At 39.1% G+C, this 12,971-nt stretch overlaps 1 protein-coding gene across 1 annotated transcript; it reads right to left on the bottom strand.

Annotated features, from left to right (window-relative positions):
- Positions 1 to 411: 411 nt before the first annotated feature.
- On the bottom strand, positions 412 to 11,635 carry LOC113032392 (uncharacterized). Its single transcript, XM_026185299.2, has 2 exons — positions 11,357 to 11,635; positions 412 to 3,055 (listed from the first exon to the last, which is right to left on the bottom strand). The coding sequence occupies exon 2, from the start codon at positions 2,896 to 2,898 to the stop codon at positions 964 to 966; it is 1,935 nt and encodes a 644-aa protein (XP_026041084.1). The 5' UTR covers positions 2,899 to 3,055; positions 11,357 to 11,635; the 3' UTR covers positions 412 to 963.
- Positions 11,636 to 12,971: the final 1,336 nt, after the last annotated feature.

Raw genomic sequence — 12,971 nt, 5'->3', positions numbered from 1 at the left:
TTATACAGAAATCTGTGACCGAGTACTTGGTTAAAATATATATGCAATGTTGTGAACAATGTGATTAACAGCTTTAAATGGTTCTTAAACCATACCAACTGTCCGCACAATGGTTAATTTTAATTATGCTCAGTTTTGGCAGTTTGAGTGTTTTGTTACTTTAAGATTAGTTTGCCTGATTTTTCATGTTCTTCTACTTAAAGTAGCCAGGAACATCCCTAGTTTTAACACTGCACTGTGACCTGCTGTCAACTAATAACTTTTTTGACTATCAAAGATTGCAACCAAAGAAAGACAAGTGTCGATATTTCCTCAACAGAAGTGGTTTCTTATCTTATGTTAATGCAAAAAAAAGAAAAAAAAAGAAAAACATAACTACAGATTTTTTGAAGAGCAAAACAGGATCTTAAGTTGTTTCTTGGTACAACTTTATTGGCACAATTACCCTACTAAATGACAATGCAATCCTTTCAAAATAAAGAAGTATGCATAAGATTTAAAATATTTAAAAAAGTTACATAGTAAAAGATGAATGCAGCAATTTGACTTACACTGACAGCATAGGTAACCATTAAAAATACAATGGAGAAAACAACATATTTACTTTCAACTGCAACAATAGTTTGAGACAGAAAAATAGAAATAAATATGCATTCTAGCCATACACACGCAAACACTGCATTTGTAACCCATTTTCACAATGATTTTAATAAAGAACGGATTTGGTATGGTCTCCACTTGTGCTTCATTTCCAAGTTTAATCTCTGAAATTCACCAAACATAATTTTCATGGCATGCCAACGAAAAATGTATAAAAGTACTTATATAAAATGACCAGCACAAACAAACTTTACAGTCCATATTTAGAGTTATCCAATTAGATGCATTCTAAAGTCAAAAAGACTCAACTCCCTACAGCTTAATTGTTGGCAGGAATAATGAAAAATGCGTCTGACAGGATAGTTACCCATTGTTTTCTGAACCATGAGAAGTCTGATGCTGAAGGAACGTCTCCAAGCATGAGAATGTCTCAGTACACTCTGTGCACTCATAGACAGCCTCTGAAGAACTTCCTTTATCATTTTGAGTATGGTCCATATAGTCATCCTCTATGTCCTCTGCATTACCCTTTTCCAAGACAACATCCACACTAGTACCAGTGCCATGAGATGTTTGTCCAGCATCGCCCACTTCCTCAGTGCTTGGGTGATTCTGAAGATGAAGCTCAAGGGATGAGGAATTCCTAAATTGAGCTGGACACTGGGGACACTTGTTGGGTTCCTTTTTGTGGTAACGCAAGTGCCGTTGGTACACACATAACAGCCCAAATCTCTTTCCACATTCCTGGCACTTGTAGTTAACTCTACCTGCTTTTCCTGATTGTTTATCATTTTGATTCTGCTCTGGTGAAGCTACAGCTTCATAGTCAGAAGAGCTCTTGGTGTTTTCATTAGCAGGGCTCATGTTTTTCTCACTATTACTAAGAGAAGTGTATGGAGGACCTTTTGGTGGAGTTGTGTACAAGTGTTTTAAACCTGGCTTCTTATCCAATTCAGCTTTGTGATACATGACTACATGTCTCCTCAAATCGCAGCGCTGAGGAAAATGCCTACCACAAAATACACATGTGTGCATTGTACCTTTATGATATCTCATGTGCCGGGACAAACTACTAGAATGATTAAAGACACGATGACAGTGCTTGCACGGATGGAGCTTTCCATTTGGATTACCCCCTCTTCTACGTCTGGCTTTAGGTTGGACTCTTTGCTTTAAAGGTTTTTGGGACTCTTGATTCATCTGATCAATTTCCTCCTGAGTTTGATGTGTGAGATGATGTTCCTTTAAAGCTGCTAACTTCTGGAAATGATCCCCACATAAACCACATCTATATTTTCTGAAAGAGTAGTCATAGTCATCGCTACAATGCCTAAAGATTTTAGTCTCCCCATTCTGCATCTCAATCGCTGTGCCATTACTATGGCAGTTTTCAAGTTGCGCATTGTGTAGGTCCTTAGAATTTATGTCAATTTCGATTTCAGATGCAAATAAAGCATCAGGCTCTTTCCCCTTGCAATGGTAGAGGGAATGTGTCTGGAAATCTGACATCCAGAAAAAATTCAGTTTGCACTTCTTACAAGGATATGTTTTCTCAAGCTTTTTTTCCTGTTTATTCTCAGATTTACCCAGAGCTGTACCTTTGGAAATAGGGTGATTTTCTTTCTGGTGAGCATTCAGGGCATCTGCTTTCAGGAATCGCTTACCACAAAGACGACAGCAGTGAAACCTCTCATTTAAGTGGTCATGGAGGTGTCTCTTGAGATCCTGCCTATCTTCAAAGATTTTGCAACACAAAGTACATTTGTATCCTCGTTCTGTGTTTCGATATTGCTGGTGACGATGTAAACTCTGCAAGCTATTAAATGATCTATTACATATTTCACAGCGGTAATGTCCCTGGCGAGACTTGTCCGAGTTCACATCAGACGGCCTTGGCCTGAATACCTCTTTGTGAGGAGCAGGCTGCGATTTTACGTTTGGAGATACTGGCCTTACAGAGGATGGGAAATGTGAATGTGATGGCAAAACTCCAGGAGATACTGGCTTCAAAGGAGAATGTGACTGTGTCAAACCATTCACAACTGTCAGTGTACCATTTTCTTGTAGCACATATTCTCGGGGGACTTCAAATCCATTGGATGAGCCATCAAAGGAAAATGACTCCAAAGGTCCATGAACTGCCATATGTGCCAATACATTAGCGTACTGACTGAATCCATCACCGCACTCAGTGCAGATGAAGTTAATTTCTGCGGCTGAATTGCCTGAAGACGCACTGTTCCCAGACTTCTGCTTTTCCATTATGAAATGATTTTGTCCATGTACAGATGGCATCATTTTTTTAACCGGTATGTACAAGTAAAACTATCCAGGCACCAAGAAAATTGGTCTCCATGTGGCCATCAGTGGGTTTGCTCAAAACCCTGGTATTCGAAAAAGATGTGTTTCACAAGATGCATGTTGACTCCTCTGCTTTTCCATGCTGGATTAGGACCTGGAGGGATGAAAGAAAAGTATTACGAAACAACTGACTCCGAAGTTTGTTTAAAATTCAAACTGTATGACAAGTAGTGCAAGTCAGCATTCATTTCCCATGATCTACACTAGGCAAAAACGATGATCAATAGAGGTTTAACATGCCTAAAACCTATTATAATTTCTGTATCCATAGATCCGGTAAGGTCCAAATGACGTAAGTTGTGTCAGACAGTGTGTCAGCATCCATGTGTGTGACAGTTTTTTTGGTCAAACACGTGAACTCTACCACTGAGACTTGCATTATAATGCACCAACTATGCATGCGTCTTTCAGGTAGACTTCAAAGACATGTAACAGGAATGACCAATCATCTGGGGCATCTGCAGTTCAGAGCACAATTACCAATTAACTGTGCATTAACTGTGAAAATGTTTCAGAGCTCGGCTATAGTCAATCAGTCTATCGGATAAAGCTGTCTGAATAAGTCCCCAGTGACACAGGCCTAGTGGCTGGTCTGTGACCATCTCGCAACCACCTATCCTGACAGAACAATGTGTATTCTCCAACAAGTTGTTAGTGGTTGCTGGTGATTGCATGTGTGAAATTGGTCACAAAAAGGGGTACAGTGCTGAAAACCTTATGTGATCATTTTTGTCTGCATATAAGACACAAACACCTCTGCAAACTAATTCAAAGTGCTTCCACAAGCAGTGATACTGAGTGTGACCGCCTCGGCTTGTCTTCATAGAAGTTATACCCTTTTGCTGCAAATGCATTTCATAAAGGGGGAACTTTTAGTTTTTAAGGCAAACATTTTCGTTTTTTTGGTTCGCTTTTCACTTTTTTAAGTTTTACTACATTTTGGAGAATTAATGGTGAGACAAGTCAGTTTCTTCCATGCAAACTATGGGCACCCGTGACTTTTAGGTGCAGCCCCCTCTTTTCAACTGATTAAACCTAGCACCAACCAGCAGGGAATAGACATCCCACACTCCCAGCGACTGGAGGGGGTCAGTAGAGGAAAGGTCTGCTATGGGTGGTGCTGCAGTATTCACAGACACAAGAAAGAAAGTCTGGTAAGGACCATCCATCTTCTTTTGCTTATCTGGGCCAGGGCCGCGGGGGCAGCAGCCTAAGCAGAGAAGCCCAGACCTCCCTCTCCCCAGCCACCTCCTCCAGCTTGTCCAGGGGAATACCAAGGTATTCCCAAACCACCTGAGAGATATAATCTCTCCAGTGTGTCCTGGGTCTTCCCTGGGGCCTCGTCCCGGTGGGACATGCCCAGAACACCTTGCCCAGGAGACACCCTTGTCAGATGCCCAAACCAACTCAACTGGCTCCTATAGCCTTAGCCTGTCGCTTATAGCCTGTCACTGAGTTTCTCCATCTGCCCTTTTAGAATTCCAAGTTCCAGCCCTCATCTTGTTGAATAACAGTATCTTACATGATGATCAAGTAGACATCATTTCATCAATCTAGACCCATCTTGACACCAGTGCAGACCTTACTCGGCAGACTGGACATTGCCCTTGATGCAGCAGAGGCACTTTAAATTAAATGCCTTTGTCATTACCAAATTAAAATTAACAGAAGCTACTAATTCAATATTTAGTGTAACACCTGGATTCATGTTACCCAACAACAAAATGGGAATAACTAAGGACAAGTACACCAAGTGGCTGATACTGTTAAGTATCTGAATAAAGAGAAAATGTTCCCAGAAGTAGCTCACATCATTGGAGTTTCATAATGTCCTGATGGTCATACTGGGCTGCAAATGCTCCAATTAAAAAACAGCATCTAAAAACACAACTGCCCAGTCCCTTATGATGTTCACTTTTATTTATTTAGTTTCCGTTTTCTCAAAGTGACCACTTAGGTAACTTTGCTCAAGCATCACAACAGCTAGCACGAAGTTTCACACGTAAAAATGAACTTCTTTATATGTATTAGGGCTGCCACGATTAGTCGACTAGTCACGATTACGTCGACTATCAAAATCGTCGACGACTGATTTAATAGTCGACGCGTCGTTTGAAGCTTTGTAAGATCCAAAAGACGCAGAAATAAGTAGCAGGATTTAAGAGTGTAATAACGGACTGAAACAGAAGATGGCAGCACTGCATGTACAAGGATGCCAGCTGCCGTTAAACCCCGAAGAAGAAGAAGCTGTGTCCCAGAATTCATAGCGCGGCCCAGCTCAGTTTCCAACAATGGCGGCAGCTAGTTAGTTTTAATATTACTCTTATTATTCTTTCTGGGTCACAAAATAAACGTTTAACATATTTTCAGGCGAGAATGTAGCTGTGTAAACCTCAAATATCTGCTCAGTTTATCAAGACACCACATATTTTCAAAAGCGCTCCGACGTTTTCGGAGACGTCTGTTACCCACTAGCTCGATAGCTAGCCGGGGGCTAGGCTAACTAGAGCCGTGAGAGCACCGGACTCCCGGCAAATAGTTTTCAAACCCACCGCCGTCTTTCGCTCCTCAGGTTAAACGTGATATATAAGTCACTTAGATAACTTAAAAATGTTATTGTTTTGCCTTTTTGTTTTTTGTTTTTTTTTTAGTATTTTATTTGTTCCTGAGTAAATCAGTTTGGCTGAGATTAAAGTTATAGTTTTTACACAGCTGAATAAACGTCAAGCAGACAGCTGATTATCAGAAGTGTGAGATGCTGTTATAGTTTAGATAGCAAGGAGTTTATTAAACTTCACCGAAACAATCTGCAAATTTCATTAAAATTTAATAAACTATCATCCTGTCTTTATTTTTAGTTAGCACAGACCTTAAACACTTAAAGCTGTAAGCTAATGATAGTTATATAAGAGCAGATGCTGCTGGTGCAATAAGCTGTACGTTTTACGTCCAATGGATGATGATCTGATTAGTCGACTAATCGCCAAAATAATCGGTGACTAGTCGACTATCAAAATAATCGTTTGTGGCAGCCCTAATATGTATAACAAAATTCAACCCTATCTATAGCTACTTCCTACTGTTTAATTTTTACTTTCACAAGTAAAAAACAACTTTTTTTTTTAACTTTAAAAGATCCATGCTCTCAGGATGGTAAAAAAACCTCTGGTTTTTGGCTCATTATTTTACTCGAGCCGGTTACTGGTAAATCAGAACAGTTCCCTTTCTGGACCAGCAAACACTGTACTTAACACAGTCTGGAACCACCCAAGACTACATTACAGTGACAGTCACCCCACTTGCGTGCACTTTACAGTGTCTGTGTCAACATTTCACACACACACTCTTGCACCAGAGAAAGACTGTAGCTTACCACCGACAATAAAAGCCCCACTGAATCTAGGTCACACTCAGGGAGGAGAACTTGGAAGCAGTCTAAGTGGGAAGGCTCAGCTGGTAACAAGAGGCAATGGAAAAATGAACATGACGATATTCCAGAAATTAAGTAAAGAGCACCTTTTTATGCATGTTCACCCTGTATATAATTAACAATTACATTCTTTAGCAGTAAACAGATATGCTCACCCTTTTCCCAAAGTATTGGCATCTTCAACAGATGCTTATGGATTACATTATGAACACAAAAATGGACACGCACACTTCATTAAAATATATAACCACTGTGCTCAATACGTTTGCACCATTAGATAATGATCTCAGGGAACAATTGCCAATGAAGGTGATTTTGTACTTGATTCCCAATTAAGGCATTATGTTAATATTAGCATTATGTTCTTCATTGCAATTTTATTTACTTGGTGTATTTTCTTATCTAATCTTTGCATACAACTGACACTAAAAGACATAAGAGTCTGCATCCCTGCTTTCTTTGAAATAAATGGGCGATTGTGGATCAGCTTAATTGGTTCATCATTATCAAATGGGAAAAAATATATAAATAAAAGCTGGGCATTTTCTGTCTGTTAATTTGATTAGAAATGAATTTCATAATTGTAAGAATCTCCTCTCATCAAGTGTATTTGTTGGTGTAAGACTGTGTGGGAGAGCAAAGTGAAAGGGTAAAGAGACAGGTGAGCCATTTTATTAAAAAATTGTTTTATAAAATATACATTAGTAGAATCAGGATAATGTTAAGCTCTAATACAGTCTTAGATGTTCATTTAATAGCTACCCACTAATGGATATTAATTATGAAACCTAAATCATTCATTTGTGTATAAAAACAAAACCTCACTCAAACAAGCTCAATTACACCACGGGCTGTGGACTGAGGGTAAATAATACTACTTTAATTGGTGAGCATTAATCCCATTCTCTACTTTGCTGGGAATGGCATTCATTATTGGCAATCACACAGTAGGAAGACTGGACCACGGATCAGATCACCCACCCCTTGTGCCCAGGTTTTAAATGGCAGGAAAATCTCTCTATATTGTTGGCTTTCATTTGACATTTGCTTATCTTTTGCACACCTAAAGCACAAAAAGGGTATTTTATTTACTCAATTTCTCCACTATGTCTAGAATCAGAAACAATCAAACAGCTTTCATGAAAACATACTTCCCTTACAAGCACACTTGATTGTCACCACCAGTAAAATTATAATCAATAAACATCTTCAACAAAGGACAATGCTGACAAAAACAAAGCACCCCGAGTGAGCTGGTTAGACAAGTAACCTCAGATGACAGTGCAGCCTCTATTATATATCAAAAGCAGTACACCACAATCTTGGCACCAAGGTCTTTGTCAAAGTTTCATGTGTATTTTCCACTGGTTCAAAGTAATGTAGTGCTACCCAGTTTAGGAAGTCTTTTACCTTGTTTTTATCAGCTATCAGGTGGATAACATGTACCTAGATTGGTTACATACAACAACAGTCCTACGAATGCAATTCTTTCTATATTTAATGTAAATTTTACACCGTTACATCTGTCCAGGTAGGAAGCATCAACCATTGCGAGTCAATTTCACCTGCTTTGAAGCAAATGAAAGTGACTTCTTTCAAGTCTGTTACATGTACACACTGCTCAACTGCAAAACCATTGTTATTGCAGATTATCTTGTTGCTGCCTATCCAGTGCATCCATTTTCACTTTCATTTACACCAAAGAAGATAAAAGAGATTCACAATATTTTATGCTTCCTAACTCAGGGCTCGCAAAATCGCTAGCCCGACGTCCCGGGGCTAGCGATTTTTCCAGTCGGGCTACCAAAATCTCTCTCTGCCCTGCCCGTCGGGCTATTGTAGGAAGGAAAAATATATGCCAATGCTTTTGCATTCTTTCAGAAATGTAGCTGGGTAATTATGTCATTGGCATCGGTGAGCCACTGTCAATATGTGACATATTGAAATCGCGTTTGAATTTGCGCTTGTTTTTTGCTTTCACTTTGCAATCGCGCGAACTGTGTATAGAGAGCGACAGTACTGATTGGTGAGTGAGGATAATTTGCGCACCAATTCCTCTGACATCGTCTTATCAATCGTTAGCTTACTATGCAAACATGACAAGTGAAATCTCCCGCAGCTTAAACATGTGAGAGGTTGATCGCGCAGAGAATCGCTGACCGTTATGTGTGTGTATGTAAAAGCAGCAGGATATATATTTTAGTTCTGCTGAGCCAAATAAGAGAGGTCAGGGTGAAGAAGTGACAGCCAAAGAAAAGCTTACCACAAAACGGAAAAGTTATGACAAATCAGACTATAAGGCAAAAAGAAAGTGCAGCTTTATGGTTTCATGGACAAAAGAATTTCTGTGGCTGCAATATGACGAGCTAAATAACCAGGGCTGCACATAAGTGGTCCGCAGGTGCGCATTCGCTGTCAAAATAAAAAACGCGCACAAGATATGAAGTTGCAACGCGTGTTTGCATACATAAGATTTTCTGGAGGAGGACAGACATTTGTTTAGAACTCTTAAAGATGTCGAAGAAGCTCCTTTAAGCAATTACTTAGGTGTTCCTCCACCTCCAAAGAAATGTCAGAAGGAGTCCGAACCACAAAAGAAGCGCGTATTCTCAGAAAAGTGGTTGCAGGAGGTGAGCTGGCTTCAAACAAATGATGAACGCACAGAGATGTGGTGCGGAATGTGCCGTGAAAATCCCACTCTAGCGGACAAAAACAGTGCTTTTTATATGGACGCAAACGCGCGTTGCAACTTCTTATCTGGTGCGCGTCTTTTATTTTGACAGCGAATGCGCACATGCGGACCACTTATGTGCACCCGTGTAAATAACATAATGTTCTGCCGGGTGTGTTGTTGGTTTTCTCTCGATTTCTGAGTCGACAAGCGCCTTTGTTACTGGGACCAGTCATTTTAAGAAAGGCCCCCATTAGAACCCATGAGAAATGCAAGAAATGCATTATTGCTCAGTCTGCAATATCTTTCCCAGAACAAACACCAATTGCAAATAACATACTAAAAATAAACCTGAAAAATCTGTTTAGAACAGCGTACTATGTTGCAAAGAGTGAACTACCACTGGCAAAATTTAGCAGTCTTTGCAAACTTCAAAAAGCAAATGGCCTCGATCTTGGTTCCACTTGTCTCTTACCCGTGACTTCAGCGGAAATTTCAAAGTCAGGATCTGACACAGACTGATTCATGTCCTACAGTTCTTACAAGTTCATAGAAATTTCTGTTCAATTAGAACCAAGTATTTGAGTTGATGATTGTAATTTTTATACAATGTTGTAATTTGTTTTTCAACATTTTTTTGATTAATGTTTTGTTTCCTTTACAATATTATACTTTAATGTATAATATTGTAAAGGAAACAAAACAGGAAACAAAACATCAATCAAAAAATTGCTCTCTTTTTTTATTCGGGCTACTTACATTTATTTTGGGCTACCAAAAACTGAAGAGTCCCTGCCCGAAGGGCTACCAGGGATTTTGAAATTTTGAGAGCCCTGTAACTGAACTGACTGATAGTTCTGAAGTGAAACTGATTTTGTGTTATATAGCAATGACTGAGCAGCATATATACAGATATTAAATTGCTTTCACTTCAGAAACATGCGGTTGAGGCATGGAAAGACAGAGAGCAGCAAGTGATTTAACCTACTATAATTATCTAACATAGCTATAAGATGAACAGTGGATTGTGAAACATGTTCCTACAGATATAAAAACAAACACACAAAAATTAAATTCAAACAAATCATAATATGTAAACAATGCTGTTAAGCTGTGTTTGTGCTACAAAGTAAGAGAACTAACCTATTTAACAGGCTGAAAACACTCAGGATGCAGATATATGAATGCAAGAACGCCAGGAAAAACAAAACAATGGTTGTTACTGGAAACAACAGCTCAGATATGCATAGAAATCATTTCCACTGAAATCAGCAATGCAGTTGTAATCCTTTCAGCTAAAGCTACATGTCTAATAAATACAGTGATTAACAAAGGCTTTAGGAAAAAAGACATTATCTCCTCAAGCAATTATTTTTTTCCTTTAAAACACTAAAGTTTCTGCATAGTCTGCCTTGAATTCTTCTCAGATGATTTCATTCCATGATAGCATATTTATTTATTCATTTTTAGTTTTCCTATTTTGCTTCTGAAAGATGCATTCAGGTCAGATGAATTAGTGCCTGATAGTCTGCAATGATATTTTGAGAAAAAGGAATGGAGCACAGTGTAATAGTAGCATTTAGGTGAAAGCCGAAAATCAGTTTCATTTTCACGTGAAAACTTGCGCAGTAAGGGCAATATTGCACAACGTGGATGTGAAAGCACTGTTATCTACCTGACAATCAAAAATATTTATGTCCACTTAAAAAAAAAGGAACAATCGTGCTAAATATTAATCAAAACAGTCATGATTATCATTTTGGCCATACAGCCCTAGAAGCAGTATAATTAACACTGCAAAAAAACAACAAAACATACATTTTGCAGATTATGAAAGAAATACACCGTGCAAATCTATTTTGTTCCTCTTGTTTTCCCCCATTACAAGTAACAAGCTTCGGAAAATATCATCCATCGCCATTAAACACAAAGAGATTTGTTTACGGTTTAGCTTAAGAGTACCAGTTTACAAAGAAGCTGTATGCCGCCGATTGTCGTCTCGTTAGCATACTTTGTGAAAGCCATACTAAAATAAAATACATTATGCGCTGACAAAGGATGAGCGGGAAAAAAAACAACGTTAAAAACAAGCTTGGAGGAAAGCCACACACATGTTTTACCTTCATCTAAAGCGGAGGATTACCATTGTAGCCACACAGCTAACGCTAGGAGGTACTGCTGCTAGCCGCTTCATAGTAGTGGTATAAACGCACTGCAGTTCGATATATATATATCCATAAAGGAATCTTAGTGTTCAAACTGTCACTCAAGCAGTGAACCTTGACATGACTTACCATTAAATCACAGAATGCAACAAATCACACCTGCATGGTCCTGCTTCAGACCACTGTCGGGCTACTGAGTGCTGCAGGCCGAGGTGTCTCCTCCTGCGATTACTTCTTCGCATTACTGCGCTGGAAGTCAGCTTACCGGAGCATTACCGCCACCTGCTGATCTGGAGTCTGGACGAAAGAGCAAGCATTTCTGTTTTATTTTATTTGTTTATTTTTTGTAATGAGCTGCTTCTCAAGAGGGACGCTGTTCAGAGGATCTAAGGATTTGGAAGTGAGGTAACAGTAAAACCCAGGACCGCGGTAAAGTGAGCCGTCATTTGTGAGCCGCGGTCAAGCCAGCCGCCTCCTATCCGCCGCATAAATTTCCTTGCGCTTTTACACCAGTCTTTACGGTAGCGCCTTTTCGCTTTATATCCTGATTGAAAGCCTAGACTCGCGCACACATGCACGCGCGTGAACATTCACACGCACGCGCGCACACAAATTACAATGGAACAGCCCAATACAGCCATCGTGACAGTCTGGTTGCATATTCAAAAATTCATTAAAAATCATTCTTAAAAGTTGATGCCAAGCGTTCAACACGATCCTCTTCTCGGACACCTACTTTACCTCTGGGCCAGTTTTTACCCAGATTTACTGTAATATTACTCAGAAATCACAGTAAACTCATATTCAGTGCAATACAGTCAATGCACTACAATTATGTTTATTTCAAAAATTCATTAAAAGTCATCCTGAATAGTTGAGGTCCAACTTTCAACACATCCCCCCTCTGGGACACCTACTGTACCTGTGTGCCAATTTTCATCCAGATTTACTGTAGAATTCCTCAGAAATTAAAGGGTACTTGTATTCAATGCAATACAGCCCATACAATAGAATTATGTCAATTTTCCAAAATTCATTAAAAATCATCCTGAGTAGTTGATGTACAACTTTCAACATATCCCCCCTCTGGGACACCTACTGTACCTGTGTGCCAAGTTTCATCCAGATTTACTGTAGAATTCCTCAGAAATTAAAGGGTACTTGTATTCAATGCAATACAGCCCATACAATAGAATTATGTCAATTTTCCAAAATTCATTAAAAATCATCCTGAGTAGTTGATGTACAACTTTCAACACATCCCCCCTCTGGGACACCTACTGTACCTGTGTGCCAATTTTCATCCAGATTTACTGTAGAATTCCTCAGAAATTAAAGGAAACTTATATTCAATTCAATACAGTCAATACAATAGAATTATGTCAATTTTCCAAAATTCATTAAAAATCATCCTGAGTAGTTGATGTACAACTTTCAACACATCCCCCCTCTGGGACACCTACTGTACCTGTGTGCCAATTTTCATCCAGATTTACTGTAGAATTCCTCAGAAATTAAAGGAAACTTATATTCAATTCAATACAGTCAATACAATAGAATTATGTCAATTTTCCAAAATTCATTAAAAATCATCCTGAGTAGTTGATGTACAACTTTCAACACATCCCCCCTCTGGGACACCTACTGTACCTGTGTGCCAAGTTTCATCCAGATTTACTGTAGAATTCCTCAGAAATTAATGGAAACATTTATTCAATCTAATACAGCCAATGCACTACAATTG

This window comes from Astatotilapia calliptera, chromosome 11, assembly GCF_964374335.1.
Source record: "Astatotilapia calliptera chromosome 11, fAstCal68.1, whole genome shotgun sequence".
Lineage (NCBI taxonomy): Eukaryota > Metazoa > Chordata > Actinopteri > Cichliformes > Cichlidae > Astatotilapia > Astatotilapia calliptera.
The sequence above is the reverse complement of the archived record's forward strand: the minus strand, read 5'-3'. Positions and strand labels throughout refer to the sequence as shown.